The 17,222-nt window shown below is 39.6% G+C and overlaps 1 protein-coding gene across 4 annotated transcripts in view; it reads left to right on the forward strand.

Moving 5' to 3' along the window:
• LOC135210757 (glycerol-3-phosphate acyltransferase 3-like) overlaps positions 1 to 17,222 on the forward strand; it is a 66,528-nt gene that overhangs the window by 31,047 nt on the left and 18,259 nt on the right. For all 4 annotated transcript variants that reach the window (XM_064243601.1, XM_064243600.1, XM_064243603.1 and 1 more), the window contains 3 exons: positions 10,216 to 10,353; positions 13,473 to 13,598; positions 16,902 to 17,036. In XM_064243601.1, coding sequence (XP_064099671.1) covers positions 10,216 to 10,353; positions 13,473 to 13,598; positions 16,902 to 17,036 — 399 coding nt within the window. The remainder of the gene's footprint in view (positions 1 to 10,215; positions 10,354 to 13,472; positions 13,599 to 16,901; positions 17,037 to 17,222) is intronic.

Genomic DNA, 17,222 nt, shown 5'->3' on the forward strand with positions numbered 1-17,222 from the left:
GAGACGGAGAAATGGATGTCTATGAAAAAGAAACTTAGGGAAGGCTCTTTTTGCTTACCCTCCCTCTGGAAGTTGCTTCGTAAGAGGTATAGGTTTTATGTAACTGGGGAAGCTCCTTCTATGGGGAGTTTCTGCCTCCTCCCAGGGAGACTTCTCCAGTTTAATCGACTCCTCTAGAAGATCTGCTTTCGCCGCAGCGAAAGTTTTCTTTACAGCGCCTGAGTTGGACCACGTTGTAAAGAATCAATTTAAACTTTTGGAAGTCTTTAGCTTCCTTGATTGGACTATTGGCGCTTTAGCGGCCAAGATCGAAGACTGTCCTTCTCTTTCTCAGGAGTTAGCGGAGGATTGGATTGGTGTTGTTCTGTCCTGTGCGGACAAATCCATTAGGGTGATGGATGATGAGTTAGCTTCGCTCATCGCCTTTGGTACCCTTAAGAAAAGGCAACTTTGGTGCTCCTTTGCTTCTAAAAGGGTTACGTCCCAACAGAAGTCTGCCTCTCTTGTTTGCTCCTTTTGTGAAAGATAACCTCTTTCCAGACGATGTAGTGTTGTCAATTTCGTCTGCGCTAGATAAGAAATCTACTTCGGATTTACTGGCACAGTCTACTAAGAGACCTAAAGCTCCTGTGGAGACTGTTCTCGGTTTCTCCTCTGGCCCAAGCGCTTTTCGAGGGAGGAAAACCCAAGCGCTTCTTTCGCCGAAATCGAATTTGCGACCTCAGTCTAAGGAACCTCGGCCAAGGTTAACAAACCTTCCAAATGAAAGCTCGGTTCTTCATGCACCAGTGGAGCCAGGCTGGCTCTGTTTTGGGAGGAATGGGAAAACAGAGGAGCAGAAGCCTGGGTAGTGCAAGTACTCAAGTTCGGCTATCGTATTCCCTCTCGTTTCACCTCCCTCGCTCTCACTGTGCCAATTCCATTCCAGGCATACTCTCCGGGCTCAGACAAATTTCTGGCGCTAGCCGCAGAAGTGGAAGCGCTTGTTCTCAAAGAAGCGATAGAACAGATAGAAGGGGGTGGGATTTTCCTCCAGGCTTTACAATCGCCTTTTGTAGTTCCCAAGTCATCAGGGGGCTGGAGGCCGGTTTTGGATGTGAGCGCCCTGAACTTGCATGTCCAGAAAACAAAATTTCATATGGAGACCACTCGGTCGGTTCTGGAGTCCATCAGACAGGGGGATTGGATGGTCTCTCTGGACATGCAAGACGCTTATTTTCACATTCCGATACATCGCGAATCTCGGAAGTACCTGAGGTTCATGTTCGAAGGCAAGGTGTTTCAGTTTCGGGCGCTTTGCTTCGGACTAGCGACCGCTCCTCAAGTTTTCACCAGGGTTCTATCCCCGATAGGAAGCTGGTACACATATTAGGAGTAAGAATCTCCCTCTATCTGGACGATTGGCTTCTCCGGTCGGAATCAGAGAGTCGGTGCTATGAAGGACCTTGGAACAACTCTGGATCTTGCCAGAAAGTTAGGAATTCTGGTCAACAAACAGAAGTCCCAGTTGGTTCCATCTCAGAGCATCCTTATTTGGGGGATGATTCTGAATGCTCAAGTTTTTCGGGCTTTTCTGTCCCCGAAGAGGGTTTCAAGGCTGCTGGGGGGGGGGGGGAGACAGTTCAGGAGTTTTCTTGGACAAAAAGGTAAGTTCTGCCAATCAGTGGTGAGGCTCCTGGGCAAATTGACGTCAGTGGAGAAATTTGTGACGTTGGGAAGACTGCACATGAGACCTCTGCAGTTTTCCTGAGAGCCTCTTGGTGCAGGAAGACACAACCAGACTCGATACCTTTCCTGTCACAGATCAAATAAAAGAGGACCTAAGGTGGTGGCTCTCTCGAGCAAGGTTGGAAGAAGGGTTAGAGTTACGACCCATCCTCCCGAACCTACAGTTCTTTTCCGACGCATCGGACACAGGTTGGGGAGCCCTACTGGGAAATCAACGGACTTCAGGAGCTTGGTCGGAGAAGGAGAAGAAGTTTCCACATAAATGTAAAGGAACTGTTAGCAATTTTCTTGGGGCTCAGGACAGTTTCGGAGCTTAGTAGAAGGTCGAGTAGTGGCAGTGCATTCCGACAACATCCACGGCTCTCTCGTACGTGCGGAAACAAGGGGGGGACTCAGTCTTTCTCTCGTACGAAGTAGCCAAGGATCTCCTCCTGTGGTCAACGAAGCGAAGGTTCAGCTAGTCCCGAGATTTGTTCCGGGAAAGATGAACGTCCTGGCGGACGACGTTAAGTCGTCAACAGCAAGTGTTACCTCTGGGAGTGGGACTTTGGACAACAAGATTGTCAGAAACTTTTGGCGCCATTTTGGGAACGAACCGTCAATAGACCTGTTCGCGACATCAAGGAACAACCGTCTTCCTCTCTTTTGTTCTCCAGTCCCAGATCCTCTAGCTTGGTCGGTGACGAATGCTGTTGGATTGGTCGGGTCTGGAAGCTTATGCATTCCCTCCGTTCGGTCTAATAAGAGAGGTGCTGAACAAGTTTCATGTCGCACAGCAATGTAACGCTAACGTTAATCGCTCCCTTTTGGCCCAGGAAAGAGTGGTTCCCGGACCTTCTCCAGTTGTTAGTAGACTTCCCCAGACTTCTTCCTCCAGAGAAGTGGCTTCTCAAACAACCTCACTTCAAGAGGTTCCACCAAAACTTGTCCGCTCTAGCTCTGACAGGGTTCAGACTGTCCGGAATCTTGTCAGAGCGAAAGGATTTTCAAGAAGAGCTGCCAGAAAGCTATTCTTTTTTTTTTTTGCTCGTTTTGTAGGAGAGAGTCTTCTAACAAACTCTATCAAGGGAAGTGGAGAATCTTCAGAGAGTGGTGTAGAAGTGCTAAAGTCTCTACTTCTGCGACTCTTTAACAGAAATAGCAGATTTTCTTCTATTTCTTAGGAACTCTAAGAAACTGGCTCCTTCGACGATCAGAGGATATAGAGCCATGCTCTCTTCGGTTTTTCGACATCGAGGTTGGATATTTCCTCCAATTCAGATCTGTCGGACCTCATTAGGTCTTTCGAAACCACTAAGCTCCCGCAAGATACAGTGGCTTGGAACTTAGATGTGGTGCTTAAGTTCCTCATGGGGCCACCGTTTGAGCCTTTGAAGTCGGCTTCACTCAGGAACTTGACTAAGAAGGCACTCTTTCTTATTGCACTAGCTTCTGCTAAGCGTGTCAGCGAATTGCACGCTATAGACAAAAGAGTCGGTTTCTCTCAAGGCAATGCTGTATTTTCGGTATCTTTGACCTTTCTAGCCAAAAATGAGAATCCTTCTAATCCTTGGCCGAGAGTTTTGTGGTAAGGAACTTATCTGATTTGGTTGGACATGAGGAGGAAGAAAGGTCTCTTATGTCCAGTCAGGCTATTAAGCAGTATCTGTTTGCCACTAAGGGTATTAGAGGACAATCTTCTAAGCTCTGGACCTCGGTTCAAAATCCCTCTCGTCCTCTTTCTAAGAATGCTATATCGTTCTTTATTAGAGAGCTTATCAGGAAGCTCACTCGCAGTCCGAGAACAAGACAATCTTTCCGTTCTGAGAGTAAAGCTCACGAGGTTAGAGCAGTGGCAACTTCTTTAGCATTCAGAAACGAATTTATCTTTAGCTTCGATTCTTCAGAGCACGTTCTGGAGATCGAATTCGGTTTTTGCGAGTCATTATCTCAAAGAGATAGAAACGGTTTTCGAGAATTGTAAAACGTTAGGTCCGGTGGCGGTTTGCTGGCATGGTGTTGGGAGAAACGGCACAGGGGTCGTCACCTCTATGCTAAACTTTTCACCTTGAATAGGTTGTCGAGTTCAAGGGAAGCTGGGGGTACTGAGTACCTGGGATACTCACCAGTCTGTTAGGTCAGATTTTACAATGGTTGGGTATATATAGTTTTTAAAATCTGGTGTTGGTGACAAAACAAAGTTTTGTATGATTGAATTTCTGGTCTTAGCCCAGGGCAAGGGCAATCTTTGTTGTTACTATCCTCGTCAGTCAGCCTTGACTCGCTTGAACTCGGAAAGGATTCCACTCCTGTAGAGGCTAACTTTGGTCAAATTCCAATTCCTCTACAATAGTAAGAAGAGCACCGACCAGAGGCAGTAACAGTCTGCTGTAGCTCTCTTACAAGGTGAGGTACAACAGACACCTTGAGTGTTTACTGGTATTGCAATAAATGTAACCATTTAAAAATACTAGTGGTTCCACTGAATCCCACCTTCCATAAATGTGTAATCAGCTCTATAATTGTTCGGTAAGACACTACAATAAAAATGAAATTTCATTATTAAAATGAAGTTTTTATTGTTTTATACTTACCGAACAATTATGATTATACCCACCCTCCTCCTCCCCTTAGGTGGACGGACGGGCAGAAAGAATTGGATTCACCTGGGCAGTTGTACCTGGTTCTCCCGCGAGTGGAGGGAGATGACGTCATCACCACCAGTGTTGGCGACGCCGACGCGCTAAATTTGAATTTAGTATCCTGCCGCTCGTGGAAATCCACGGGCTCTATAATTGTTCGGTAAGTATACAATAAAAACTTCATTTTAATAATGAAAATTTCATTTTAGGTTCTTGTGTGGTGAGTCTTATGTGAAGATCTCCCATCCTTCTTTAGTTAGTTTTAAGGGGTTTTTTGAATAGTTGGTCAGGTGGTGGTCAGTTGCTTCGTTGCCCTCATATGTATGGCTCGATGGTCTTGTCACGTTGAGGTCTCGTACCCGTTGACAGATCATCCAGAGCGCACCAGCACTACAGGTCTCCACCTGGCTGGCAACTCTGATTTAAGCAAAAGCAGGCTTAAGTGACAGTAATCACAGAGTCTACTTTGCTAACAGGTGAGGAACCAAGATGTATATCATCTACTTAATTTAAGTTTCCTAAAAAAAAATCCTATTCTGTCTCTTCCCACCATCCGAAGGTGGGAACACTCAGCTATATATATATCTGTCAGGTAAGTGCATGAACAAAATGTTATTGTTATTATACAATTAAGTTTGTTCATACTTACCTGGCAGATATATATAATTAAATTGCCCGCCCTCCTCCCCTCAGGAGACAGTGGCATTAATAAAATATGAATAGAAAATGGGAATGGTTCCTGATATCCTCCTCCCAGCGGCGGGAATGGGTACTACCACCTGGCCGCCCACTGCGTGTGCCGCGAGTTTTTTGAAATTCTGTCGGACTTCAGAAAATACAGCTAGTATATATATATCTGCCAGGTAAGTATGAACAAACTTAATTGTATAATACAATAACATTTTTATTGTTGTAAAATACTAGAAAATTACGAGGGCTTTTAATAATTGCCAAAATTAATCAACAACCAATTATGTTTGTGTTGTATAACTTATGCTGCCTTCATATACCATAAAACGTTGAATTGGAATATTTGATGTGGCAGCGCCAGCAACGGAGGAGACCCCACCCAAATCGCCTTGAAGGAGCCGATAGACTATAGTGCTGAGCACGCCAATAAGTTGTCATCTCAATGGTTAGAATTGGGAGCAAAAGGAAGGTAGAGATCTGAGAAAATTTAGTTGATATTGTCAGAGGTAACATAACTTTTCGAGAGTATAATACCACTGGGATCCCTGCATCTGATACTGCAACTATTCCTAGACAGTTCCTGTCTGCTCTCTGGCAGATTGGACAGAAATGTGAGGGTTCGATCTGCCTGCTTTGTTTGTGATGAGACGGAGAAAGAGTTGATGAACGTCTCTCTAGGAGGTCATCAACCCTTTCCTTATTCCTGATTTTCTCATTCTTCCAGAGTGTCAGACAGAGACCAAGGACTTCCTGAAGTCTGTGTTCTCTCTCTCTCGATTTATCTGGGGCTCTGTCCCCGGTGTCCTGTCCACAAGGACCTTTGAAAATAAGGATTAAGACAAGATGCTTTTGTGCCCTCGAGAGTTTTCCAGCATTGTCTGAATTATCGTCGACAGGTAGGAGGTTTTTGACAACTGGTTCTTGTAAGGGTGTTTTCTACTCGTACCTCAATGAGAACCCATAAAGTTTGGGCGTTGTTCTATCCCAAGCGTTCAAGAGGAATTACTTAGTTTCACTGCACTACCAGCCTACATTTATTCTAATCCTTTGATACTTTTCCTTACCACTTACCACCTGTTGTGGGTAGAAACCATCTTGTCTAAAGTTTACTGGTAGGTTAAGGTGATTTGAATTAAGGTAACTTCTGGTCTTTTGTAGGGAAGTTAAGAAAATATCCTATCTCTGACCTAGTTAGTAGATGTGACTCCATTTGTCACTCCTTGAAAGAGGGGCTGGCATACATTAGAGCATTTTTGTCTTTTGGTTGAATTATGGTAATATAATTCCTACCATTGAGTGGCCACTCCCAGTTCTTCTAAACCTGGGGATCATTTTCATTTAGGTGAGGTTCTCTTTTAAGATATGCATTTTTCTTAGTACCTAGCTTCTGGGAGAATAGCACATACATATATAACAATGTCAGCTTGGCGTTTATGAGCACAAGAAAAGTTGGAAGGCCCTGTTTGCAAGCAGATGGCAATATATTGCTCTTTTGCATATGTATTCATCAATTTGACTAATAGGCTGCATTTGATCTAGTAATTTTAAATGTGTTAAACTTCTCTCAAAATACTTTGGTAAACCTAAGAGGTAGTATGTCATTGAGGCATCCTACTTTGTGAATGCTAAGATAGTAAAGGGGGTTGACTAATTTTGATTCAGTTTCCAAAATTTTGATTCTGTTTTCAGAGTAGAACTTGCATTTTTAGGTGAGAATGCATTTTTGCATATAGGTGTTCTCCTTATTTAAAGTGTTTGTAGGTGTAAAAGAATTGAAATGGATTGCTATATATAATCAGTGACAGATGAAACGGGATTGGAATACAGCCAAGTTATTGATTACCCAATCATGTACCATAATATATATTTCTTTTGATTAGCAGTATTAAAGTGGTATGAATATTGCATATGATAGTAGTACTTTGGTGTTATTAGTCAAATGCTAACTTTATATTTGCAGCTTTTCAAAAGTAAACGTAATTCTCATTTAAGTAGATGATGTTCTTGAGAGTGATATGTCTGGATAAGATAGAATCATTGCCAAATCCTGTTGTCTTAGTTCCATATTTTCTGTGTGTGGGCATCAGCTGCATAAAAGGATGTGTATTTGTTGACTAAATTGGTGATTAGCGCCCATTTCTTGGTACATGATAGTGCATTGGTGAGTAGCTGAGGATTTACACACTCTCTCTCTCTCTCTCTCTCTCTCTCTCTCTCTCTCTCTCTCTCTCTCTCTCTCTCTCTCTCTCCAGATGCTGTCATATCTGACTAAGAAATTCTGGGTTACTAAATTATGTAAAGAAGGTTTAATGCACTTTTGCTTTATTGCTATTTCCTTTTTGTTATCTTTTCCCTGTTCATGGGAAAAGATAACAAAAATTTGTTAGGATTCTAGTAGGAGTGCTCTGACACTGTAATTTGTCAAACTACCTAGGATTTCAGGGTCGTATGTAAATTGCAAACATCAGGTGTTTTCATTATTATTCAATTATTAATTATATACTGTACTGCTGTATTTTTGTCCTTATGGTTATCACGCAGAAGGTTTTTTTTTTCGATGATTTTGTTGTTTGTTGTTCAGTTTAAGCAGAAAAGTTTACAAAATTCTTATCCAGTAACCTTGAGGCTTTTATTGCCTTGGGAAACATTGTTGAAATTCTTGGCAAGTATGAGTACGCTGAAATGTTGTCATTTTGTGTATCTACTCTAGTTTTTGCTTGTTTTTCCTTTTTGTTCTTGAAGTCTTATTCTTCAGTAACCAGTAATAAAATGAATGAAATTGGTATTAGAGTATTTGAATTTTTTTTTAATTACAGTAGTTTAATTTTTTTCAGTAATTTTTGTACGTATTTCAGTTTCAAATTGTTTCATACAGTATCTTAGGAAAAGGCAGTGTATTCGTGTTGTATTGTTTTTTGAATAACTGCATGGTCTTCCTTGCTGACTGGGAATTTTAATGGTAAACCTCAATGTGAATAAACAAAAAGGATATTTTGAATGAGGAAAAGTGTGTGTTTGTGTTTATGCACTGTTTACATTTGCTGTAATGCATATCAAAAGGGAGAAATTGAGTGCAAAATAAAGTAGTAATGGTTTGATTATTAAGCATATATACTATAGCCGACATTAATAAAGTGTACACTGCTTAGTACACCTGCAAGATGAAGAGGAACACTATACATGCAGTCCCTGCTTATCATTGGGTTTTCCGTTCTTGGCAAGGTGTGGATAAGCGGAAACCGCCATTAACCGAAACTCGGCAATTTACGGTGCCGAGTTTTGTTTAATGGCGCCTCTGTTGAGTATGTTATGGCACCATAACTCTTATCGGCACCTTATGGTGCTGATAACAGAAACTGCCTGTTATGGTGACATAAATTGCTGATTTTGTGGCGCAAGACAAGTGCCATATAAACCTGATTGCCATTAACTGAGTCCACTGATAACCAGGTACTGCCAGTACTGTAAATTACTAACATCATGAGTTAACACAATGACATCCATATGAAGGCACGTTAGGTGATCCATTGTATAATTCACTGAGCCCATGTAAGATGAGATTTGCCGAAAATGGTATCAATTCTGCTGTAAAGGTGCCTGGACAAGATATTTAGTGTAGTGTGACATCAGTTACACCAGCAGGAGAACGGGGATACTTACAGAAAGTTCTCAAGTTCACAGTTGTTTACTAACGGCATTACATTTATCCCAGTCACTAGTACAACAGCTTGGACATTGTGAAACAATTTGAAGCATGAAGTGGAAGTTGCCCTTAGAACCCTCAGCCCCCTTGTGACAGCTTTGAATGAAAAGGATAGAACAATTAGGTTCCAAATGTTGGTGAATGAACAATTTCTATAGTAATGCACTGTACTGTAATTAATACTGAGCTCCAGATTTGCAAATTCATCTTTAAGTGATACAAAGTTAAAAGCATAAAGAAGAACATACGTATACTTTAACCATGAATTCAGATTTAAAATGTACTCTACTTTGCTAGTTCACTCATCACCCTTTGACTATGTCGAGTGTGTATCTTTGAGGCCGGAATTTATTTGTGGTTCATATTAATAATTTCCTCCCTTATAATAATGGTGTTCCTTCTCCCTTCTCTGAGAACTCACTATGTATCTCTGTCTTTTTGGTATATGTTCATAAAAATTTCATAATTTTTCATGTAACATACATAAGTCCCTGCTATTTCAATTTTTTCTTCACATAAATTTTTTTCTCTGTAATAATGTGCCTTGCATAGGATTACTTATTTATTAACCCTACTGCATGGTTGAATTATACATCACACTGAGGGAATCGAATGAATTGCACAAGTTGCAGTATTTATACTGTATATTAAAATTTCATGGTAGAAAGCTGACCTCATGATTGTATAAGTTGACGGGCCAGGTCGAGGATGATTTAGATTGTTGTTTTAAATGCTTTGAAGGAAGGATGCTTAATAATTTGAAATACCATTCATCACCTGTAAATGCTCTCAGATTTTGTTTATGGCATTTCAATAATTTTCAGGTGGTATGGAAGATAAACTTTGCAGTTTTAATCATTTAGTTATTGTAGTTTGCATTGGTTGAATGTAAGGGCTCTTAGTCCTTTGTAGTAAAAGAAAACATGCAGTCAACTCAAGTCTAACAAAGTTAGAGCCTGTTACTTTACAAACTATAAATTTTCTTTTCTCTACAAACAGTTTCTTGGGTTATCATTTTTATTAAAGCTAGGTTCATTAATATTGACATTTGTTGTAATCTGTAGTTGAGTTTTTTCTTGATAGCCAATCACAAGAGAGAATGCATTTTCTTTAAGTTTGAAGAGCTGGGCTTTTGCATTATGAGTTGAGAGGTTTGAAGGCATCATTGGAGGTGATAACATAAGCCTCTTTACATGTTACTCAATACCTGTGTAGGTTGCAAGTGGAGTGGTGTGATAGTATCTGACTGGCATTATCTAATCACTTTTATGTGGTTAGGTCACTTAGATCAGTGGTGGAGGTTGCTTTTACTAGTGCCTACAGTATTTATAAAGTATAGAAGTTAACTAAACAGTTAAGGAATATGTAGTTAAGATTAAAAATTTAAGATTGCTGTGGAATGTGGCTCTCATTTCCAATTCTACTTGTGGTGAAATGGAATTTTATCTCTATTGTAAAAACTTTTACACCCAGTTTGGTCGCCAACGCTTAGCCCAGTCTTCGAATAGCCATGGTAGTACTTCCCAGGATTCGGACGATGAGGAGGAGGAAGTCCACACAGCAAAAGTGATATGTCGTGATAAGCTCATTCTCCGGCCTCTGCTTGATAAGGTGAGGAAGAATCTATTGTTAGATTGGAATTGTTTCAAGGAGATTGATGAGGGTAATTATTGTAAGAGGTTTCTATTCTCAAAAGTCTATGCTAGATAAGATTTGAGGTTATTGAGCCAGTTTTCCTATGCATGGACAAAACTTATGATAATTGTTTTCTGTTATCTATGACAGTTGCCTATGTGTTCGTTTGCAGTTAGATTATTTTTTCTTTTAGTTTCTAGGTTTTATTCTAGCATTAAACTATTTTTTTGTATCTTTTTTGATGAATTTTTTTGCCCTCCTGTCATGCGGTTACTGCTTTCCATACTCTTGTTAGAGATTTCAGTAAATTTTCTATGTTCATATATCCAGAGTAAACTGTAACTAATGAAGCCATTCTGATATCAAGTACATCTTTCCCCGTAAGGTGTTACTGCCGCACTGTAGGTATTACTTAAGGGTCTTTGCAGTGCCCCTTCAGTCTCTAGCTGCAACCTCTTTCATTCCTTTTGCTGTACCTCAGTTCATATTTTCTTCCATCTTACTTTCCACCCTCTTCTAACAGTTGTTTCATAGTGCAACTGTCAGATTTTCATCCTGTTGCACCTTAAAAACCCCATTACTGTCAGTATCCCTTGCAGCACTGAATGACTTCATGGGTTCCAGTGCTTTGCCTATGGCCTAAATTCAAGTTTACATCTTTAGCATTACAAATCTTAACTATTATAATATATAACATACTTGCCATCATATAAGATGCACCCCTATTTTATAAGTACAGTAGTACCTCGAGATACGAAAGGCTCAACTTACGAAAAATCCAAGTTACGAAAGCCAATGCGAAAAATTTTACTGCTCTACATACGAAAAGTTTTCAAGATACGAAAGGTTGTTGCTGTAAAGTCCCGAGATTCGCCCGGACCACCGAAAACAATTTTAAAACTCCCGCACCCCCAACTGAGTAAACTCGCCACCATCCTCCCGCTCTCCCATTGGTTCCTGATGCTAGTCACCCCATAAGGTCCTGCTCTCCTATTGGTCAGCATCTACCCCTTGTGCTTTAAGTATTCTATTGGTAAAAGGTTGCTGTAAATTGAAAAACTTATTCATGCAATACATTTAATAAAGAAAACATTAGGTAAAGATAGAATAAAGAATAGAAATGAATGGTTATTATACTGTTTGGTAGTTTCAGTAGTTGAAGAGAGATAATGAAAATTTATGGCTTACTGTGTAAAAGTGATTGCTTGGCGATCGTTCGATACTCGTAAGTGCTGGATGTAAACAGACGTTTGGAAGCTTTTTTTTGTTTGTTTATTATAGTTAATGGTTACTTAATAATTATTTGAAATGAGTACATGCAATACATTTAATAAAAAAAAATTGTGAATTAGATATCATAAAATATAAATAATCAGACTGCCAACAAATACGTATTTTTAGAATTCTTCTTCTGTTTTATTATTACGTTACGTATACGCATGTTTCATTATAGCTGTCAGTAACTCGGTATCTTCATTAGGTAATGATAGAATAAAGAATAGAAATGAATGGTTATTATACTGTTTGGTGGTTTCATTAGTTGAAGAGAGATACTAATGACAATTTATGGCTTACTGTGTGCTAGGAAAAATGATTGCTTGGCGCTCGTTCGATACTCTAAGATGGGTAAGAGCTGGATGTAAACAATCGATCGGAAGGTTTGTTTTTTGTTTGTTTGTGTATTATAGTTAGTGATTAATTAATAATTATTTGAAATGAGTACATACTGATTATTTATACATTTTATTGGCATATTCTAAGCTTTTACTAAACTCTTAGGTTTAGATGTCAGAATCATAGACTAGGCTACAGTAGCAACCGCTAACATAGGCTAGGCTTATTGCTAAGGGACATATGCTAAAGTCCTAATATATGCAGTAAAAATGGGGTTGAACATTACATGCAGTTGAATATTACTCAAGTATGTACAGTATTTTGCCTTTTTGGAGTCATATTTCTTCCGTCGTAACCCTAGAACATGTGTTTTAGGCCTGGAAATATAATTTACTGGGGTGTTTTTGGAGGGCTTGGAACGGATTAGCCATTTTACATGTAAAATGTGTTCCAAGTTACGAAAAACTCATAATACGAAGGCCGTCTCTGAACGGATTAATTTCGTATCTCGAGGTACCACTGTATATTTTGTGAAAAAAACTATTTTAGTATGTTTCATCATAAATTTATTAAAAGGTGTTTATGCAGGGAAAAATGTATGATTCTGTACATGAAATACAATATTGTGAAAGTATACTGGGATAAAGTATGGTCTATAAGAAATTTGCCATGAATTATACTATTTGTGTTACCGCGACAGGCCACCAGGGCAGCGCTATTATTTTGTTTACATCCACTCATTGCAAATGGCTGACAAGCTAACTGCCGACATATTGTAAGCAAGTTTTTGTAAGTTTGTGATAACAGACTAATAAATTTGGCCTGTTTTCAATGTCTTTTATTAGTAGTAACACAATTTACTGTAATAATTAGTTCTTTTTCACTGTTTTATTAGCTACAGTTTTTTGTGTATAGCGCTCGGTCTCCCATTGGTAATATGGCCACATTGGACGCAGGGCAGTTTTTTGATGCGTTAAAAAAATTGTGTCTAATATGCTGGCAAATATGGTACGTTGAAACATTTCCGCTTGAAGGAAGGTGCGATAAAACTCACTGAATTTTCTCTCATTCATATGCATTCTTTGTTTGAATTAGAACTAATAATTTGCAATTATTTAACAAAGAATTGTTGTCTAGAATGTTATTACTTTATTTTTATTCTCTTCTTGATAACTGTCCTGTCCTCTCATGTTCCTGTATTCTATGTTCAAGGTATTCTCTAGTGTATTTCTCTTTGCTTAGTTAATAATTGTTTGCTTCTAATTTTTCCATTTATTTCATTTTTGTATTTATGTAGAAATCCGTTAGGTGTTGAAGGTGTAATCTTAATTTGTTTAAAAGACGAAGTCTGAGTTTATTTCATTAAAAAATATTAACTATGTACTACATGGATTTCTGGTATATTTAAAAAAAAAGTTGTTTAAATACTCTGTTATCTTGTTATAAAGGTATAAATTATAATTTGTTTTTTAATCCTCAAGGACAATAATGAAAGATTGGATACTCATGACTTTGAACTGGGAGATTGCCTGGATTACATCCGAACTGGAATGGAAGCTATTGTGGATGATGAAGTAACTAAAAGATTTTCTGCAGAGGAGTTAACAGTAAGTCATACAAGCTCTAGATAATTTTGTAGATTGTAAGCTGGTTTTAGAGCATTAAATTTTATATCTCAGAATATATACTCCGATTCATATGAAACAAACCTAGTTATTTGGGTTACATTTCTTTTTGGCAGTGCTCTTGGAATGCTTGTATTGTTTAGCAGGTACCTTGTATATCTGAAAACTTTTCTGATTTTGTAACAGAGATCTTGAGAATGAGTGCTTAGTGGGACTGGAAATGTAATACTTATCAAAAGACTTCTAACATGTTGCTGACAATGTAAGAAACATACTAGATTGCAGTTGTTGTAAGGTGGGGCCATGTTGTATCATCATAGGTAGTCTTGTCTGATAAGTAGCATACTGATTTTGTGCCATCATAAGGGATTACCTCATAGGACATCTCCTCTGTTGGAGATGCACGTTTCCTTGGCACCTCAAGGACTTCTGTCTACAGTGCAATTATATACTTGACTTTGCACAAGTTGACAGTAGGATATTTAGAACGTATCTGTACTGAGCATTTTGTCATTGTACATCCCTTTGAGTTAGCCTATTATCTCCTCTGTGTACTTGGAAAAGACTCATGTTAGACCTCTCTTCGATGGGAAGCTAGAGGTCTTCTATTCATGGTCCCAGAATTGTTTGTTGGAGCAGAGGATTGCCTTCTGGGAACTCTGGGAGGTTGAACGAGGGGGTGCCCCACCTCCCTTCCTTGAATTTTCTAGTCACAGGAAGTTGCACTCGACTCCAACATGCTGATGTGGACTTGGTTATACTGTACACTCCATTCCCCAAGGCCAGGACCTCTTTGAGATGAGTACCCCAACCTTTGGAGGAGGCTCACGAGTACAGGAACGAATTCAGAAAGGTTAATTAAGGGCAGCTCCCTTTGTCATGCTCCAAAGTGTGAGGTTAACCCTAGGTAGCTCCTTAACACCAAGCCGAGTGGCTGAGAGAGATTCCTCCCTAGTACAACGTTCTTTGCCAGTTTTTTGTGGAGAGATGCCACCAGTCAACAGGATCTTTATCTCTTCATGTCTGGAGTCGATCCAGTATCTCTTTAATGAGATATTTCCTGCGGAATTTCGTGAGATCTTTTCTGCGGAACAGCTACTCAGATGTAAGGTTATTAATTCTGAGGATCTTCGTCAGCCGAATACAAGATGAGCCGTCTGCTGCTGTGATTGGTGTCATCAAAAAGGGTTTCTCTCCTCCACTCAAGAGTTCCTGATCAGTAGATGAGATCTTCGGAATGTTTTTCAGAATAGAGGAGGTTCCTTTTCTTGATGCTACAGGGCTTACTTGTGATTAGTTCGTCTGAAGGATGTAGACCTCTCTTCGGCCTCAGAATCCTCGGTGTGGTTCAAGAGGTTGGAGCGGTCTTGTTCACCTAAGAAACTGAGACCTCCTGGGGACCTTACTCTGATACTGAGCATTCTCTCTCAACCTCCTTTGAGCCCAGGAAACTGACTTTGTAAGCAGTTTTCCTTCTGATCTTGGCTTCCTTGGAAGGGTGGGAAAGCATCAGGGTCCCGCCAAGCACTGTGCCGTTATCTGAATTTCTCGTCTCCTGGAGGTTAGGTTTCATCGACTCCATGTTAACACAGGCCAGGTCAAGAAGGAGGTGTCCTTGAACACCCTTTTGGTTTCTACACGAGATGTTTAGACAAGCAGACTTCATCGCCAAGTTCTCCCACTGATTGTGTGCATGCAGAAGTGCATGACACCTGAGGAATACGTTCCTCCTTGGATTTTAAAGTAACAGTGGTCCCCCCCGTATTCACAGGAGAGAGACACACACACACACATTGCGAATAGTTATAGCCCGCGAATGGTTGGGTCCCCTGTAAAAATGCTTAAAGTGGCCTATTTTGTTAGTTGGAACTCAAGAAAAACCCACTAAAACTTTTATACCTGGTTTTTCTAATAGTTTTATCACAAAAAATGCATTTTATGATGAAATTGATAAAAAAGCAGGAATTTGTGGATATTTCTCATTGAAAAATACCGTGAGTGGGTGAATTTTCCACGATTAATGGGATGATATGTTCCAGAGAGAAATCCGCGAATGCGTGATTCCGCAAATCCACTGTTCTTATCTGTTCATAAGATTTGAATGCTGGTTCCTGACTGCCTCAGACCACTCACTTTCTTCTGCATGAAGAGTGTTGCCCACAGATCCTTGGAAACTTTTTCCTTGGGTCCAGTGATGGTTGCTCAACAGGTATGACTCATCCAGTGCCCCTGGCGGGATAATTTGCATCTTGCCTAAAAAAGATGATTGTGTGGATTGGGGGATGACTTGATGCAGGTGAGCTTTGCAGCCATACTGTTACAGCCTTTTCATGTTCCATGCAACATGCAAATCTTTTTCTCAGTAGCTTGAACTCCTATCTCCAGCAAGGGGAGTGAGGAGTGGTGACAAACTTGCTTCTTGTGGCTAATATGGTTTCTTGCCTGAACAGATATGGTTCTTTTCGACTTCCATGAATGCAATGAATCTGATCATCTTTCATTGTATTTGATCCCAGTGGACTGAGTGTTAGATATCCACATATCTAACATCTCAAAGGCTTAGGTCCTCTACTTTAGCAATCTCATTTCCAAGAAGAATGATTGAGTGTGCCAAACCTCCAGTTGTTTCAGGATGCTCATACCTCCCTCCAATTATGAGGATCTTATTGTTAAGACTGAAGGTTTATTCCACGTATGAACCAATGATAATTTTTTTTATAAATTTGTATTTTTCATAGGTAACAAACCTGAGGTCTGAACATGACTGTCCACTTCTATCCTGCCCTCTTACATTTCATTCTGGGTTGGAAGAAAGACTTTTGCATCACTGGATTCAAGTGCACTCTGAACCTGGTTCCACCTCAACTGTATCGGATGCCAGATGCCATATACCACAGATTCTTTGCATTTACAATGTTTGATTGTTTTTAACAGGTTTCCAGCTGAATCCAGAAGATGTATCCTATGTTAAGACCTCAGGTCCATGAAAAATACAAATTAAGAAATTTGTCATTTTAATTGTGATTGCTTATATTTCTTATTACCAATGCTCTTTTGCTATTCGACTGTTGGATCTGGAATTCCAGCAAGGAAGTCTCCAAAAGGATATAAATCATTCATTTTATTATGTGTAGCAGAAAATTTCAAATATTTCTTTTTATAATATATTTAAATGTAGATGTAATGTAATATTTCCTGTGGTTTTTAACTTAAGAGACATTTTGGCCTTGTATTGATGAAGCCTTGCTGTTTTACCAAAAGAAAATGTATTTTCTACCTTTCCAGTCTTGGAACTTTCTCACCCGTACAAACTGCAGATACGAGTTCATATCAACACGGCTGACAATATTTTGGGTTGTTGGATTCATATTACGATATTTTGTTCTTCTGCCTCTGAGGATGGTAATTCTTGTTATAGGGGTAAGTGTTATTTTTTGTCTTTTGTCAGATATCCACTAAGATTGTTGGAATTGGATGCATAGTTAGAGGTACCTATGTTAATTTATATAGGCATTATTTAAGGTTCTTTACAGTGTCCCTTCTGCCTCTGGCTGCAGCCACCTCCATTCCTTTTACTCTACCTCCATTTATATTCTCTTCCTTTCA

This window comes from Macrobrachium nipponense, chromosome 4, assembly GCF_015104395.2.
Source record: "Macrobrachium nipponense isolate FS-2020 chromosome 4, ASM1510439v2, whole genome shotgun sequence".
In the NCBI taxonomy this organism is placed as follows: Eukaryota; Metazoa; Arthropoda; class Malacostraca; order Decapoda; family Palaemonidae; genus Macrobrachium; species Macrobrachium nipponense.